Consider the following 18,883-nt stretch of genomic DNA (forward strand, 5'->3'; position numbering starts at 1 on the left):
ATGCACAGTGTTTAAGAACAAACTGTACCACTGTCCTGTCATAATGACCTGTTTTCAAAGTGTATTTGTGTGACGTTTGTGTGTGGTATTCACATGCATTCTAGGGTGTGAATGTATAGGCACCTTGGTGGTGTTTGTCTCAGGCAGGCAGCTGTAAGTATTTGCCCAGAGGGGAAATGGGAGGACAGTATTCATATTAGTGTATTATGAAACCGTGCTCCAAGCTATAATGCTACACAATGGTACCTTGTGTGGTGTCCACTGTATAGCAAGACTGCCTGAGTCAGACCTGCTACCCTCCAATTTAACCCCAACAAAACCTGATGGCATCTGTATTGCAACACTGATGATAATAATAATAATAATAATGGTGATCCGGAGGTAATCCAGGCAGAAATGCTGCCAGTACTAATCCTGTGTCTGTGAGGCCCATGCAGGCTGAGCCTGGAGCCTGGGCTGGAGCCTTCAGTTCAGATGGGCTGATAATGAACCTCCCTGGCAGGTAGCTATAGTAGTACATTGTAACATGTAGCCCACATAACAGAGTTTGACTATACCCTGACATCTCACTACTGTATGTCATCTACTGTCAGAGCAATGGGGGAAGAAAAATGACAAGCCGTAAAATAATAATTTGGTGGGTGCTTATATTTGTCCTGTTTCAAATGGAAATGTGTTTTTTTGCGTATCCCAACTCCCCCGAGACACCCTTGGAGAGTGGGGTCACGGCCATGGTCAGCCATTATCAACCGCGTTGACGATTATGGATGAGAGCAACAGGACCTTCATCATCTGAAGTTGAGGAAGTGAGTCCACTTGAAAACATCATGATGCTTGACTGCACTGATATGGTTTATAATTTCAGAGATAACTTTCCTGCCCTTAATAAATCCTCTGCTACCTGGTTCCTTGGCATGGTCTCAGCAGGGTATTACTTGTTCAGAACATAAAGTTGTGTCTCTTTAGGAACGCCTCCATTTGGCTTTATGGAGCCTGACATGTTTGATCTCGCTGCTTGACAGCAGCTTTAGTAACTAACTCATCTCTAGAGTCTTCATAACCTTAAAGCCTGCTAAACTGTCGTATACGGTCAGTTCCAAAAATTCAGCGCCACAAAAGTATGTAGAACTACACTGAACAAAAATATAAATGCAACATGCAACAATTTCAAAGATTATACTGAGTTACAGTTCATATAAGGAAATCATTCAATTGAAATAAATTCATTAGGCCCTAGTCTATGGATTTCACATGACTGGGCATACAGATATGCATTTGTTGGTCACAGATGCCTTTAAAGGCATCTGTGGATCAGAAAACCAGTCAGTATCTGTAGTGACCACCATTTGCCTCATGCAGCGTGACATCTCCTTCGCATAGAGTTATTCAGGCTGTTGATTGTAGCCACTGGAATGTTGTCCCACTCCTCCTCAATGGCTGTGTGAAGTTGCTGGATATTGACGGGAACTGGAACACGCTGTCGTACACGTCTATCCAGAGCATCCCAAACAGCTCAATGGGTGACATGTCTGGTGAGTATGCAGGCCATGGAAGAACTGGGACGTTTTCAGCTTCCATGAATTGTGTACAGATCCTTGCGACATGGGGCCGTGCATTATCATGCTGAAACATGAGGTGATGGCGGCAAATGAATGGCACAACAATGGACCTCAGGATCTTGTCACGGCATCTCTGTGCATTGAAATTGCCATCGATAAATTGCAATTGTGTTCGTTGTCCGTAGCTTATGCCTGCCCATACCATAACCCCACTGCCACCATGGGGCACTCTGTTCACAATGTTGACATCAGCAAACCGCTCGCCCACACGACGCCATATTAGAGAGAAATTAGCTTTTTGTGCGTGTGGAACATTTCTGGGATCTTTTATTTCAGCTCATGAAACATGGGACCAACACTTTACATGTTGCGTTTATATTTTGGTTCAGTAAATGTAGGACTACGTTCCATCGCTCTGTTTGCGTAGAGTGTCTAGAGCCCTTTAGGGTCTGGTATTCTCATGACTGTCTAAGACGAATGGTGTCATTTTGAAAATGTCTTCTTTACACCATATTGAGAGCAAACTTATTGAGGCGCTGTATAGACAACACGCTCTCTGTGGCCCAACACAATATGTCAGAACAGTCCTTCAGCCATGTGCCAGTACTGATGATTACAGCATGTCTACCAGAGACACAGAGAGAGATGATTGATGGGTGAACATGTCCACCTTTTCCACTTCTTACTGCTTCTACGATATTCTAGTCTGCTCCATGTCATGGCTTATCAGTTGTAGTCTGTCCAGCCCATCTGTCATGCAGTGGCAGGTGCAACAGAACCTATAGTGGTGCTGGTGCTGTAACCCTAGTCCTGTGCCAGGTGGAACAGAACCTATAGTGGTGCTGGTGCTGTAACCCTAGTCCTGTGCCAGGTGGAACAGAACCTATAGTGGTGCTGGTGCTGTAACCCTAGTCCTGTGCCAGGTGGAACAGAACCTATAGTGGTGCTGGTGCTGTAACCCTAGTCCAGTGCCAGGTGGAACAGAACCTATAGTGGTGCTGGTGCTGTAACCCCAGTCCTGTGCCAGGTGGAACAGAACCTATAGTGGTGCTGGTGCTGTAACCCTAGTCCAGTGCCAGGTGGAACAGAACCTATAGTGGTGCTGGTGCTGTAACCCCAGTCCAGTGCCAGGTGGAACAGAACCTATAGTGGTGCTGGTGCTGTAACCCCAGTCCTGTGCCAGGTGGAACAGAACCTATAGTGGTGCTGGTGCTGTAACCCCAGTCCTGTGCCAGGTGGAACAGAACCTATAGTGGTGCTGGTGCTGTAACCCTAGTCCAGTGCCAGGTGCAACAGAACCTGCCTTGAGGACAGAGGACAGGGCACAGGGCTGCCTTGAGGACAGAGGACAGGGCACAGGGCTGCCTTGAGGACAGAGGACAGGGCACAGGGCTGCCTTGAGGACAGAGGACAGGGCACAGGGCTGCCTTGAGGACAGAGGACAGGGCACAGGGCTGCCTTGAGGACAGAGGACAGGGCACAGGGCTGCCTTGAGGACAGAGGACAGGGCACAGGGCTGCCTTGAGGACAGAGGACAGGGCACAGGGCTGCCTTGAGGACAGAGGACAGGGCACAGGGTGGACTTAGGACTGAGAGAGGGGTAAGATTACTAAGGAAGTGTAATACACTGCTCAAAAAAATTAAGGGAACACTAAAATAACACATCCTAGATCTGAATGAATGAAATCATCTTATTAAATACTTTTTTCTTTACATAGTTGAATGTGCTGACAACAAAATCGCACAAAAATTATCAATGCAAATCAAATTTATCAACCCATGGAGGTCTGGATTTGGAGTCACCCTCAAAATTAAAGTGGAAAACCACACTACAGGCTGATCCAACTTTGATGTAATGTCCTTAAAACAAGTCAAAATGAGGCTGAGTAGTGTGTGTGGCCTCCACGTGCCTGTATGATCTCCCTACAACGCCTGGGCATGCTCCTGATGAGGTGGCGGATGGTCTCCTGAGGGATCTCCTCCCAGACCTGGACTAAAGCATCCGCCAACTCCTGGACAGTCTGTGGTGCAACGTGGCGTTGGTGGATGGAGCGAGACATGATGTCCCAGATGTGCTCAATTGGATTCAGGTCTGGGGAACGGGCGGGCCAGTCCATAGCATCAATGCCTTCCTCTTGCAGGAACTGCTGACACACTCCAGCCACATGAGGTCTAGCATTGTCTTGCATTAGGAGGAACCCAGGGCCAAGCATATGGTCTCACAAGGGGTCTGAGGATCTCATTTCGTTACCTAATGGCAGTCAGGCTACCTCTGGCGAGCACATGGAGGGCTGTGCGGCCCCCCAAAGAAATGCCACCCCACACCATGACTGACCCACCGCCAAACCGGTCATGCTGGAGGATGTTGCAGGCAGCAGAACGTTCTCCACGGCGTCTCCAGACTCTGTCACGTCTGTCACGTGCTCAGTGTGAACCTGCTTTCATCTGTGAAGAGCACAGGGCGCCAGTGGTGAATTTGCCAATCTTGGTGTTCTCTGGCAAATGCCAAACGTCCTGCACGGTGTTGGGCTGTAAGCACAACCACCACCTGTGGACGTCGGGCCCTCATACCACCCTCATGGAGTCTGTTTCTGACTGTTTGAGCAGACACATGCACATTTGTGGCCTGCTGGTGGTCATTTTGCAGGGCTCTAGCAGTCCTGCTGCTGGGTTGTTGCCCTCCTACGGCCTCCTCCACGTCTCCTGATGTACTGGCCTGTCTCCTGGTAGCGCCTCCATGCTCTGGACACTACGCTGACAGACACAGCAAACCTTCTTGCCACAGCTCGCATTGATGTGCCATCCTGGATGAGCTGCACTACCTGAGCCACTTGTGTGGGTTGTAGACTCCGTCTCATGCTACCACTAGAGTGAAAGCACCGCCAGCATTCAAAACTGACCAAAACATCAGCCAGGAAGCATAGGAACTGAGAAGTGGTCTGTGGTCACCACCTGCAAAACCAGTCCTTTATTGGGGGTATCTTGCTAATTGCCTATAATTTCCACCTGTTGTCTATTCCATTTGCACAACAGCATGTGAAATGTATTGTCAATCAGTGTTGCTTCCTAAGTGGACAGTTTGATTTCACAGAAGTGTGATTGACTTGGAGTTACATTGTGTTGTTTAAGTGTTCCCTTTATTTTTTTGAGCAGTGTAGATATCTAGGTACAATTGATATTAGGAGCAATTGATTAGAACTCAACACATCCTGTGTGTGTGTGTTTCCTTAGTACTGTTTTCCTACTACCACTGACCAGTGTTCTCTGCAGATGAATTGGTTCACAACATTCCCCAGCAGCACACATATTCAAAACAAGCATCTAGCCAGCCTGCCTGGTATTGGCTGTCTGCTAATCATTACTCTCCTGAGTCCTCTTCTTCTCCTTTCATCTCTCTCCCCCTCTATCACCCTTCAGGGTTCCTTCCTACAAAGTACTTCATCCCTACTGCCCCTGTAAAGCAGGGGTCAGCAACAGGCGACCCGGGGGTCAAAAACTGGCCTGCAAGTGATTATTATTATTATTCTTATTATATATTTTTAAAGATTGGAGTTTTTGGTTAGAAAAATAAATCCAGGAAATCTGTTCCCAAGTAGTCCTACAAATAAAAAGAGAGATATATGGGATCGTGTCTCAATGTAATCAAGATATGAAATGATTGTTATTTTCAAATACAATCTCATTGGGCTTACTTGTGGTCAATTTGCTCTCTCTCTCTCTCTCTCTCTCCCTCTCCCTCCCTCCCTCTCCCTGCCTGCTTGTGTAACCAATACCAGAACCTCTGGTCAAAAGGAAACTACCAGCATCAATCAGTCAGTCAGCTTTTACGGCCTTCTGTCATACACTCCCCACTGATATTATGAGGATCCTGCCCAAGGCCCAAGGGCACTACAGAGGACCTCACCACCAGCCCCAGTCTGACAGCCCTCTCTGGTGCCTAGAGAGAAAGAATCTGGCTATTATTTATGGAGACAGGTAAGACCACATCATGACGTTAGACTGACGACATCTGTTTACGAGAGGCTTTATTCTGGCGGCATTCATTTGAATTGTAATGAATGATTTCAATTCCTTTTACTGTAATTCTGTTCTGTGTAGTTTAACATTTAACTTTCTGATGTGTTTGCTTGTTATTCTGTATTCAAGCGAATGTTCAGCTCGGGAAAAACTGTGCCTTGACTTGTAATCCGCCTTGGTAAATGTAAATAGAGTATAAAAGTGATGAATGCTGGGCTAGAAGTATGCATGTGTTAGAGGAATATGCAGCGTACTGATAGGCTTACTGTATGTTGCGTTGTTTATTAGTGTGTGTGTGTGTGTAGGTACCCATCCATGTTTGAAAATGCAAAGTTAGGTCGAGCAACGGTTTGGTTCACATAACCAGTTTAGGTAATAAAGGCATCACAGGAAATGTTGCATCCAACCAGGTCCCTCTACGTATGATAACTGAGTTGTATAGAAATCGATGGAGACAAACACACCTAAAGAGGAGAGGAAGTGAGGGAATAGCAGGCAACCACCAACACACCCTCATGACAACACTAACTGCTCCAACTGTCACTACACAAGCAGAGATGTCTGAGATCAAAGGCAGCCTAAACCACACACACCACTACCTCCAGACTTTGAGCGAAACACACATAGCTTCTACACACAGGCTCCACCAAAACACTGAGTCTCTGAGAAAGACTAATGTGGCAACGGCTGTGTTTGTAACATATCCAAAATCTTTAGAGTTGGTACAGGGATCAATTCAACCGATGGCATTTTTCTTCAGCAACCATTTATAGTCCCCTGTCAGTACAGTGCTATGTCTTTGTTAGCCACGGCTCACCTGTCCTCTGTGGGTTAGCCAAGGACAGCACAGCAAGATGGCTGGCTGAACAGGCACAGTGTGTGCTGCTGTCATATTAACTGTACTAGCGCCAGGGCAAGGACTTCTCCTGAAATTCACATTAGAGCATGACAGCAGACTAAAGATTTCTGCAAAAGGATAGCATGCTGAAGGACAAATGCAGAAGGACACAAAAACACACCTGCTCCCCTCTACAATAACATAACCGCCCATACTGCTGAAGACTTCACAGAGTAGGGCTGAGATGTGACCCAGCCCTCCGTGCTGCTCCACCACAGACTAGCCACGTGTGACGCCGGTTATTTTTAATTCTTTACAGTTTGTGGGCACAGGCATAAAAACTAATGGAGTGTGTTGCCTGATCTGGTGCCAGCTCTGTCCACGTAAACCCCAATAAAAACACTGAACGAGAGAAACAGAGGACAATTTAAAGTAAGAGAGGTTAAACTTGTCTTGACTTAGTAGGCCAGTCTCATGGTGACTGGGGAAGGTGGAGCTATGGACCCTGCCCAGGTCAAGGCTTCTCTCTCTGCCATGTGCAGCTGCGCCTGATAGTGGGGAGAGAAGGGTCTGCTAGTGGGGAGAGAAGGGGCAGAGGGGGGCGGCCAAGGCCAGTCCCGTGGGATGGAGGCAAAGCAGAGGCATCCCTCAGTCATAATAACATCTGGACCCAAAATGGGCGTCAACCGGCATGCAGGGAGCAACTAAACGCCCTCAAGCCCCCCCAAACGTCATTCTTATGCTACTTTCTCAAGTAGGAAACGGTAAATAAAAATACAACTGTGTCAACAAAAGCATTCTTGTCGATAAGGTATCATTTGGAAATGTGACTCTGAGCTGGAGGCCTCTAGCTGGGAGGTGCCTTCACTAGGACTTGGAGGTTTAGTAATCTAGAGTTTTATTTTTTATTTTATTTCACCTTTATTTAACCAGGTAAGCCAGTTGAGAACAAGTTCTCATTTACAACTGCGACCTGGCCAAGATAAAGCAAAGCAGTGCGATATGGAATAAACAAAACATACAGTCAATAACACAATAGAAAATCTATATACAGTCTGTGCAAATGTAGTAAGTTATGGAGGTAAGGCAATAAATAGGCCATAGTGCAAAATAATTACAATTTAGTATTAACACTGGAGTGATAGATGCGCAGAAGATGATGCAAATAGAGATACAGGGGTGCAAATGAGCAAAATAAATAACAATATGGGGATGAGGTAGTTGGGTGGGCTAATTACAGATGGGCTGTGTACAAGTGCAGTGATCGGTAAGCTGCTCTGACAACTGATGCTTAAAGTTAGTGAGGGAGATAAGTGTCTCCAGCTTCAGAGATATTTGCAGTTCGTTCCAGTCATTTGCAGCAGAGAACTGGAAGGAGGTGTTGGCTTTGGGGATGACCGGTGAGATATACCTGCTGGAACGCATCAGTTACTGTAGAGTCCATGGATAGCCTGCTACTAAATCTGTAATGTGACCCTAGAATGGGACATGGATCTCCTCAAGTGCCTATTCACTTCTTAAATAAAGTAAAGGAGCAAAATGCTGAGGAAATGGAGCCCAAGCGTGCCAATAGCCTGAGGAAGGAAGACCGGACCAAGTCTCATAATCCCTTAACATTTACGTCGACTCCACAGGGCTTAAATGCTCCAAATGGGCACAATCGCGATTAGGTGACAAGAACTTAATCTGTATCTACATAAGAATTAGCCTACACTACTACAGTGCATCAGGTTGCCTGAGACCAAAGTTAGCCACAATGATGGCCTCTATCTCCTCTACCTACTCCAATTATGTTAAGGCAGCCATTCTGGTCTGAAGAGGATTCAAAAAGCCCCTGTGCTGTGACCTTTGGATTGACAGCTTTTTTCACTTAATATCTCTATGGACCATGCTATCAGTTTAACCATTACATTCTACCTTACAGGAACTAGCATACCACTGTTATCATATAGATCACACTCAAACCTCACCCTTATGTAAGACTGTGACAATGCAATATCATTATTTTCAAATCAATTCCACAAGGTGTGTAATGACCGTTGGAATGACCCTTATCCCCGGTCTAAGAAACTGGCATTCTCTAACCTCTTATCTGGTCAACAGCAGGATTTAATCAATGGTTTTATGGTTATATGTGTGTTTCAATCAGGTAGAACAGCTCCACCCTATAGTTGTACGTGTTGAAGGTATGATCGGCAGACGAACGCTAGATCCACATTTGGTGTGATGTGTGCGAGCCTTTAGTGACACTGGACTAAAATGTTGTTCCCTTATTCCTGAAAATGTTGGTACCAAATTGGCCACATTATATCCTTTGACAAGCTCCCGAACACAACAGATGTGTCTCGCTCTCTAAAAATGAGTGTATCTATTCCTGTCCTTTCCTTCTGTTTGAATAGAGCCACACTACTAATGGCTCCTGAGCTGTCCTTCCTGTCCATCACATCAGTGTTTACGCAGAGGTGACTGGCACCAGGGATAGTGACCCTTTGGACCATGACACACTACCTAACCAAATTCACCATGCCTATCAACATGGCACTCAATACCGTTAACGCTTTACTAAACCAACATTGGGTTGGTTATAGTGATGATTCATTGTATCATTTAGCATGTGTGTTGTCTGTGTTGAGCCACTAGGTCACCAGACTGGTATCGTCAGTTGAACAGGGCTAATAGTGGACTTACAGTCCTTTTTTGAAGTGAATGGTTTTGTTTGCCATGTTAAACAAGAAGTGTTTTCCATGTAAAACAACCAGGGCTCCTGGCTTAACTTCTTATGATGAACACACGGTTAACATGATCTGATCTGTGCTGTACTGTGGTGGTGGAGGGGGCAGCATTCTCCCAAGAAACAACAAACACTCAGCAACAGTCCTTTCAACCGTTACACATTCACCCAGTGGTGGTAGTTTATTCTTTACCATGTTTAGTATGTTTTGCCAATGGGAAAAATGTATTTCACAGTCTTGAGGGTGAAGAATGACATGTAATTGATCTCAAGAAAGTCGTTGGGGGTAGAGGGCTACATTCCCGCGGGATGCCCGAGGGACCTGCGGGTCACAACAGAGGTCATTGCAGCATGGTCGTTATTTTCCATGCTGTGGGAGGGAGCAGGTGGTCAGACAGACAACTTTGGGATGAAAATATCTGTTGGTCCCACAGATTATTTGGAAAAGGTCGTCGTTCTGCTTTGTATGTGTAAGCCTAGGCCTATTTTGTATTAAAAACACCTCTGTTACATTATTCACACTCTCAGAATTCACTGCTTCAAGTTCAGTAGCCTACATCTCCTCTCCTGTATCTGCGAGCTGTTGCCAAGACCAGAGTGGGTACATTCGCTAAGCCTATAACGCACATTTTTTTGTGACAAAACCCATCAGTAGAGTTGAAAATGCAATGGAAACGTATTTAACATGGGAATTTAACCTCAAAATGTATTTTTATGTGCACTACGTCATCATGCACAGCCTTTTATCCGCAACAGGTCAATTTCATGGAAACATCTCTGGTGGGAAAATGCGCATTATGTTTTTATGCAGATTTTAGAATGAAAATCTGTCGCCAATTGGATGGAAACCTAGCTTCTGAGACACCTTTAGGCAAATTTCCGACTTCACGCCAGCCTGCTGAAAAAGAGTAGGATCCTCCTATGAGCAGAGCTAACAGTCCTCAACTCTGACCTTTACACTGATTGGTGGGATTTAGGCTTTGTGTCTTTTCAAGTGGAGGGACATGTAAGATAGCATAGACTTACCATGCACTACATACCCATTTTAACTCCACCTAAGCCATTGTGTAGCCCCTGTCAGCAAATGGAATGGGTGTGTCACTCTCACACACACACAAATGTTGACTTTCTTTGAATACATGGGAAGTGACAGATAGGATCTCAAGTGAGGGGTTTATCATAGAGGAAGATCCTGCTGACTGGTAAAGGGGAGGGGGTGATCTCACACAGACAGACAAAAACAGACACACAGGACTGAACTATGGTGAGGAGGGGGAGTCAAGGAGGTTATACTTTGGGGATTTAAAGGAGTAAATCAATCCCAAACCCTCTGTTTGCTGGCCGAGAGTCCTTAGCACCTCTGAACGTCATTTGCGAACCGAATGCGCACCGATTTTCCATGTAGAATCGCGTGAAAGATGTCAGCAGTCAGATCAGACGTCTAAATCAAATCAAATGTTATTTGTCACATGCTTCGTAAACAACATGTGTAGACTAACAGTGAAATGCTTACTTATGGGTCCTTTAACAACAATGTAGAGTTAAAGATAAATATCAAATAAAAATAGAAAATAGTGACAAGGAATAAATAACAAATAACAATAACGACTACAGTGGGTGGTCCCTAAAACACAGCGTGCTGAATGATCAGCAGAAGAACGTTAGATCCACATTCGGTGTCATGTGTGCGAGCCTTTAGTGACACTGGACTGATTGCCCAATCCAGGAGGTGAAATATCGTTAGAGCACACAAAGAATGTCAAACATGTAGGGTGTGTGTTGACTTGCCCCACAAGTCAACTCTATGAACATGCTCCATTCCAGACGACGTTTCGTAAATCTTTACGACAACGAGGAGGCACACAAAACCGGCAAAACGTTGTGATCTTTAGTGATCGCTTCATTGACTGACTGCATAACACTTCTGCTAATATAACCCTTCCTAATGGCCCATGACTAGGGAGTAGTGCAGCTCATAGGAACCAGGCACACCTGGTCCCACACAACCCAGATAGACGAAATAAACACAATAACACACAGCTACACTACACTGTTCTTACTGCTAATCTGCTACAGCACTTCAATCCTATTATGGCCTTCTTAAAAAAGGGGATTACCATATTTGCATAAGGGGATAAGCCCTAAATGAATCACCAAGTGCATGGGTAAATCTACACCTTTGCCACGAAATATCGCAAAACTAGACGTTAGTCAGCTATTGACTTGTATTCGTCTGACTGTGTGCCTGCTTTACTATGGCCACGGTGACTTCCTTCCCCAGGACCTCACATGGCGTAGGCCACAGACGGAGGCCAGGGCTGTAATTGGATATGGACGGCCAGGTGGCCTGGTGATCAGGTGGAGCCAGTCAGTGTCTCGAACTGCTCTGAAGATGCTAGACCTGGGACAGGAGCCTGAAGCTACCCTGTAAAACACAGCCCACAAAAACGGGGACACTCTAGGAGCGGGCCAGAGGTTACCACGCACACCAGGAATAAAGGAAAAAAAACATTTTTGGGGACAAATTTTTTCACTCTCCATTTCTCTAAACTGGTGAATATTGGATGGACCTTCTGCACTCTAGCCCAACATAATATATAATACATCAGGAGCCAAAAAGCTCTTAAATTTTTTTTTTCATTTCTTATTCAAGTAGGTTTAGGAGATACCAGAATAGGTGTTAATCCAACCTTCCCCGAGGGCAGGCAGCCTAGTATAGCGTCAAAATATTAGTTGGCTTTACCTTGCAGCTGTTTGAACCTCCCTTCCAGGATGTTGGAGTATTGCACCTGGTTAACAAACGCTGCCGGGGAGAGACAGGGCTCCCTCGCTCTCTGTGGGTCCAGTTCCATGTTGGAGCTCTCTCTCTCTCAGCCTAAATCACCTCCTCAGGTATGGAGCTCTGCAGCGTGCCTGGGCCAGTGGGCTCTCCAGCATAGCACAGGGCCAGCAGGACTGTCCCCAGGACAGGAGCTAGCTATCTCCCTGTAGATTCTACTCAATAATCTACAGGTTTCAAATCCAAAATCAGTTTTTTATGGACACAGTTTTCCCTCCTAAAATCCCAGTCCTTCTTCTCTACCAGAGTGTAAAGGCAGAGCACGCCATCCTATCTTCCACCTTCTTTGTTTTCTTCTTCACTGAACGTTTTTAACTAAGAACAAAATGTTCTCTTTTCTTAGTTTCTTTCACCTCCTGTTCTGAAGTCTTTGCCACACTCCTCTCAGCAAAGTAGAAACCTTTAGGGCAGCAGAGGTTCTCTTTAGATTCACACTGACACACACACTGGCTCTGCCGTTCCTCCTAACTTTGAGCGCGCATTCAGCCTCACACACACACAGCAGGAGAAAAGGCCATTGTCGGATAGCTGTGTAAACAGAGCCTGCTGCTGTGGCATTAGCGTAAGGTGTGTTTAAGGGAGGAGCCTGAGGGAAGAGCAGGCAGAGGGCTGGATCAGTGGAGGAGGGGCGGCAGGAGGAGTGGAGAGGTGGATTAAACCATTCTGCAAGGTACAATAGGGTGAGGCCGAAGGTATATCGTTCCAATCCTTTTAAATGCCAAGGAGGTAGTGTAGGAGGTGTATCACAGTAGTCAGCTAATACGTTTGTTGTTCTCTCATCCTCTCCGTCTTTGTTTTACACATGATCTCTCTATTCTCTTTCTGCCCCACTGCAATGGACTAAAATAAGCCGTTAAGACAGGAAGGAAGTAGTTGAGAAACTGTCAGCAGCAGCAACCATCTCTTTCCTGCCCGAGCAGGGGAGAGAGAGAGAGAGTGTGTGTGTGTGTGTGTGTGTGTGTGTGTGTGTGTGTGTGTTTGGATGTGTGTGTGGTTTCACTGAGCAATCACTGTCCACTGAGACCCACCTAATCAAAACCTCTCAGCATTGATTTCCTGCATGTCAATTATTTAATGCTACTAAAATAAAAAAGTCAATACATTCCTCAGAAATAATAGTCTAGATAACAGGTGTGTGCATTGCTCTCATTGCTGTGCTCAACATTTTCCTGCAGCAGCAGATTGTCCTCTAGTGACCTGGATATGGCACACCAGAGCCAGTGTCTGTGCCAATCATACAGGAGCCCCTAGGGTATAGCCCTACAGCCTGCCCTGCCCTATCCAGGGGACACTGGTGTTCAGATCTGTTGTTTTATAGGCTGTGTTTGGCCTGCTTTGTGTTATGTCTGTTAAGGCATACAGTATAGGGGACCTGTGGACTGCTCTCAGCAGAAGATCTAGGGGCCAGGGGCTTCAGAGTGACCAGGACTTTATAGAAGGAAGTGGCTTAATGAGGCCCAGAGAACAGATGCAGGCCTCTCACTGGGGGGTGAGGGGTTCTGTCACCGTCGCCAGGGGTGATGAGAGGAGCACAGAGCTCAGTGGCGGACGCATCGCAGCCCGGACCATATATCAAACATCCCTGTTAACATGCAGGCCAGTAATGAGGAGGGCAGGTCTCTCTGTGTGTGTGCGTGCGTGTGCGTGCTCACGCCTCGGGATAAAGAGGCTTCCTTCCGCTATAAACGGCTTGTCCGCTTGCTGTGCAGGGAAAAGTATACATGCAACAATTTGGCAGGAGCTCCTGTATGAAGCACACTTCAATTACAGCTAATGATCTGGCCTATGGACATGAGTGAGACAGTGGAGCGGTGAACAGGGAGGGAGATGGGTGAACCATATGACAGGGGAAGAGAAGAGAGGAGGGATCCACCCCCAGGAGGGAAGATATTGGAGGAGGATCTACATAGTATCTCTCAGATAGGCCTCTACTGTACACTGTGATGCTGTTAGGGGCTCTACTCGGTTAGTCTTCTGCACATTCCTCTCTCCCCAAGAACACAGAACAGACTGAACACTTAGGGATTCCAGTCAGTGAAGAGATGTAGAGAGAGAGAGCGAGAGAGAGAGAGAGAGAGAGAGAGAGAGAGACAGAGACAGAGACAGAGACAGAGACAGAGAGAGAGCGAGAGAGAGCGAGAGCGAGAGAGAGCGAGAGCGAGAGCGAGAGAGAGCGAGAGAGAGCGAGAGAGAGAGAGCGAGAGAGAGCGAGAGAGAGCGAGAGAGAGAGAGAGAGAGAGAGAGAGAGAGAGAGAGAGAGAGAGAGAGAGAGAGAGAGAGAGAGAGAGAGAGAGAGAGCGAGAGAGCGAGAGAGCGAGAGAGCGAGAGAGAGAGAGAGAGAGATAAAGATAAAGAGGTCTGTTACGGACACCACAGGAGTGAAACAACCACACTCTGCAGGTCAATGAGAGGCATCATGGTCGAGTTGAGGCTGTCAGTGTTCAGGCTCCACACTGAGGGCCATTACCTGCACTTTCATACCCTCCATGTTTTCCTCTCCCCGTCCCTCCGAGATTCTGTGACAGATGGACTGATCATAGATTCTGTGACAGATGGACTGATCATAGATCATGTGACAGATGGACTGATCAAAGATTCTGTGACAAATGGACTGATCATAGATCATGTGACAGATGGACTGATCATAGATCATGAGACAGATGGACTGATCATAGATTCTTGACAGATGGACTGATCATAGATCATGTGACAGATGGACTGATCATAGATTCTGTGACAGATGGACTGATCAAAGATTCTGTGACAGATGGATTGATCATACAGTGAGGGAAAAAAGTATTTGATCCCCTGCTGATTTTGTACGTTTGCCCACTGACAAAGAAATGATCAGTCTATAATTTTAATGGTAGGTTTATTTGAACAGTGAGAGACAGAATAACAACAAAAAAATCCAGAAAAACGCATGTCAAAAAATTTATAAATTGATTTGCATTTTAATGAGGGAAATAAGTATTTGACCCCCTCTCAATCAGAAAGATTTCTGGCTCCCAGGTGTCTTTTATACAGGTAACGAGCTGAGATTAGGAGCACACTCTTAAAGGGAGTTCTCCTAATCTCAGCTTGTTCCCTGTATAAAAGACACCTGTCCACAGAAGCAATCAATCAATCAGATTCCAAAACTCTCCACCAAAGAGCTCTCCAAGGATGTCAGGGACATGATTGTAGACCTACACAAGGCTGGAATGGGCTACAAGACCATCGCCAAGCAGCTTGGTGAGAAGGTGACAACAGTTGGTGCGATTATTCACAAATGGAAGAAACACAAAAGTACTGTCAATCTCCCTCTGCCTGGGGCTCCACGCAAGATCTCACCTCGTGGAGTTGCAATGATCATGAGAACGGTGAGGAATCAGCCCAGAACTACACGGGAGGATCTTGTCAATGATCTCAAGGCAGCTGGGACCATAGTCACCAAGAAAACAATTGGTAACACACTCCGCCGTGAAGGACTGAAATCCTGCAGCGCCCGCAAGGTCCCCCTGCTCAAGATAGCACATATACAGGCCCGTCTGAAGTTTGCCAATGAACATCTGAATGATTCAGAGGAGAACTGGGTGAAAGTGTTGTGGTCAGATGAGACCAAAATCGAGCTCTTTGGCATCAACTCAACTCGCCGTCTTTAGAGGAGGAATGCTGCCTATGACCCCAAGAACACCATCCCCACCGTCAAACATGGAGGTGGAAACATTATGCTTTGGGGGTGTTTTTCTGCTAAGGGACGATGGACTGGGCCATGTACCGTCAAATCTTGGGTGAGAACCTCCTTCCCTCAGCCAGGGCATTGAAAATGGGCCGTGGATGGGTATTCCAGCATGAAAATGACCCAAAACACACGGCCAAGGCAACAAAGGAGTGGCTCAAGAAGAAGCACATTAAGGTCCTGGAGTGGCCTAGCCAGTCTCCAGACCTTAATCCCATAGAAAATCTGTGGAGGGAGCTGAAGGTTCGAGTTGCCAAACGTCAGCCTCGAAACCTTAATGACTTGGAGAAGATCTGCAAAGAGGAGTGGGACAAACCAGTCAGGTTTCAGGACTGGTCATTCAACTGAGACTGCTCTTCTCTGTGTCACGGAGGCTCTCCGCACTGCTAAAGCTAACTCTCTCTCCTCTGCTCTTGTCCTTCTAGACCTGTCTGCTGCCTTTGATACTGTGAACCATCAGATCCTCCTCTCCACCCTCTCCGAGCTGGGCATCTCCGGCGCGGCTCACTCCCTGGATTGCGTCCTACCTGACCGGTCGCTCCTACCAAGTGACGTGGCGAGAAGCTGTCTCCGCACCACGTGCTCTCACCACTGGTGTCCCCCAGGGCTCAGTTCTAGGCCCTCTCCTTTTCTCCCTATACACCAAGTCACTTGGCTCTGTCATATCCTCACATGGCCTCTCCTATCATTGCTACGCTGACGATACACAACTAATCTTCTCCTTTCCCCCTTCTGATAACCAGGTGGCGAATCGCATCTCTGCATGTCTGGCCGACATATCAGTATGGATGACGGATCACCACCTCAAGCTGAACCCTGGCAAGACGGAGCTGCTCTTCCTCCCGGGGAAGGACTGCCCGTTCCATGATCTCGCCATCACGGTTGACAACTCCGTTGTGTCCTCCTCCCAGAGTGCGAAGAGCCTTGGCGTGACCCTGGACAACACCCCTGTCGTTCTCCGCCAACATCAAGGCGGTGACCCGATCCTGCAGGTTCATGCTCTACAACATTCGGAGAGTACGACCCTGCCTTACACAGGAAGCGGCACAGGTCCTAATCCAGGCACTTGTCATCTCCCGTCTGGATTACTGCAACTCGCTGTTGGCTGGGCTCCCTGCCTGTGCCATTAAACCCCTACAACTCATCCAGAATGCCGCAGCCCGTCTGGTGTTCAACCTTCCCAAGTTCTCTCACGTCACCCCCCCTCCTCCGCACACTCCACTGGCTTCCAGTTGAAGCTCGCATCCGTTACAAGACCATGGTGCTTGCCTATGGAGCAGTGAGGGGAACGGCACCTCCGTACCTTCAGGCTCTGATCAGTCCCTACACCCAAACGAGGGCATTGCGTTCATCCACCTCTGGCCTGCTGGCTCCCTTCCTCTGCGGAAGCATAGTTCCCGCTCAGCCCAGTCAAAACTGTTCGCTGCTCTGGCACCCCAATGGTGGAACAAGCTCCCTCACGACGCCAGGACAGCGGAGTCACTCACCACCTTCCGGAGACATTTGAAACCCCACCTCTTTAAGGAATACCTGGGATAGGATAAAGTAATCCTTCTACCCCCCAAAAAAAAAAAAAAAAAAAAAAGTATTGTAAAGTGGTTAACCCACTGGCTATAGGGTGAATGCACCAATTTGTAAGTCGCTCTGGATAAGAGCGTCTGCTAAATGACGTAAATGTAAATGTAAATGGACAAAATCCCTCCTGAGATGTGTGCAAACCTGGTGGCCAACTACAAGAAACGTCTGACCTCTGTGATTGCCAACAAGGGTTTTGCCACCAAGTACTAAGTCATGTTTTGCAGAGGGGTCAAATACTTACAGTGCCCTCCACTATTATTGGCACCCCTGTTTAAGATGTGGTCGAGGACTTCCAAAAATTCTCCTTTTTTTTTAAACAACATAGAACCCAAATGCAAAAAAAGAGAAAAATCCAACCTTTTATTTAAGTACATTACTTTGGTGGTAAAAAAAAAATCACACATTTAGAAAAACAAAAACTTGAAATCATGTGTCCCACAATTATTGGCACCCCTAACAATTCCGCTGAAAATTTTAATTGATTTTTTTAAAAATATATTTTTCTGTAGTTGCTAAAGTTGGTCAGGGTATCTAGGAACTTTTAATTAGTAATTCATGACTTCCTGTTTCCCTGGCGTATAAATATGACGTGACACAGATGCCTAATTCTCTTACCCATTTGTCAACATGGCAAAGACAAGAGAACACACCATTCAAGTAAGGCAGATTTGTGTCGACCTTCATAAGTCAGGCAATGGCTACAAGAAAATAGCCACTCGCCTTAACTTGCCCGTATCTACAGTCAGGGGAATCATTAAGAAGTTTAAAACAACTGGAACAGTGACAAACAAGGCTGGAAGAGGTCCCAAGTTTATCTTGCCACAACGCACAGTGAGGAGGATGGTAAGAGAAGTAAAAAAAAGTCCTAAGCTCACTGTCACAGAATTGCATCAAAGAGTGGCATCTTGGGGTCACAAAGTCTCCAAAACAACCATCAGACGCTCTCTACATGCCAACAAGCTGTTTGGGAGGCATGCAAGGAAAAAGCCTTTTCTCACTAACACTCACAAACGTAAACGTCTGGAGTTTGCTAAGCGGCACTGGGACTTCAACTGGGATCGTGTGCTTTGGTCAGATGAGACTAAGATTGAGCTTTTTGGCAACAAACACTCTAAGTGGGTCTGGCGTAAAACAAAAGATGAGTATGCCGAAAAGCACCTCATGCCCACCGTGAAGTATGGTGGAGGATCTGTGATGCTGTGGGCCTGTTTCTCTTCCAAAGGCCCTGGGAACCTTGTTAGGGTGCATGGCATTATGAACGCTTTGAACTACCAGGACATTTTAAATAAAAACCTGATGGCCTCTGCCAGAAAGCTGAAGATGGGTCGTCATTGGGTCTTTCAGCAGGATAATGATCCAAAACATGTGGCAAAATCTACACAAAAATGGTTCAGCAGTCACAAACTCAAGGTCCTCCCATGGCCATCTCAGTCCCCAGACCTCAACCCAATCGAAAACCTGTGGGGCGAGCTAAAGAGGAGAGTGCATAAGAGAGGACCCAGGACACTAGATGATCTAGAAAGATTGTGCAAAGAAGAATGGTCAAAGATCCCTCTCTCTGTGTTCTCCAATCTTGTGAAATGTTATAGGAGGAGATTAA

General features: G+C 46.5%; 1 protein-coding gene across 5 annotated transcripts in view; it reads right to left on the reverse strand.

The window, feature by feature from the left end:
• LOC121541873 (spectrin beta chain, non-erythrocytic 1-like) overlaps nt 1-18,883 on the reverse strand; it is a 118,675-nt gene that overhangs the window by 48,368 nt on the left and 51,424 nt on the right. The window contains exon 1 of one of the 5 annotated variants that reach the window (XM_041851222.2): nt 11,889-12,643. The exons of 3 other annotated variants lie outside the window; for them this stretch is intronic. In XM_041851222.2, coding sequence (XP_041707156.1) covers nt 11,889-11,997 — 109 coding nt within the window. In that variant the 5' untranslated portion in view covers nt 11,998-12,643. Of the gene's footprint in view, nt 1-11,888; nt 12,644-18,883 lie in introns of those variants that run through there. One more of the 5 variants, XM_041851224.2, reaches the window with a different exon arrangement.

This window comes from Coregonus clupeaformis, chromosome 27, assembly GCF_020615455.1.
Source record: "Coregonus clupeaformis isolate EN_2021a chromosome 27, ASM2061545v1, whole genome shotgun sequence".
Classification (NCBI taxonomy): domain Eukaryota; kingdom Metazoa; phylum Chordata; class Actinopteri; order Salmoniformes; family Salmonidae; genus Coregonus; species Coregonus clupeaformis.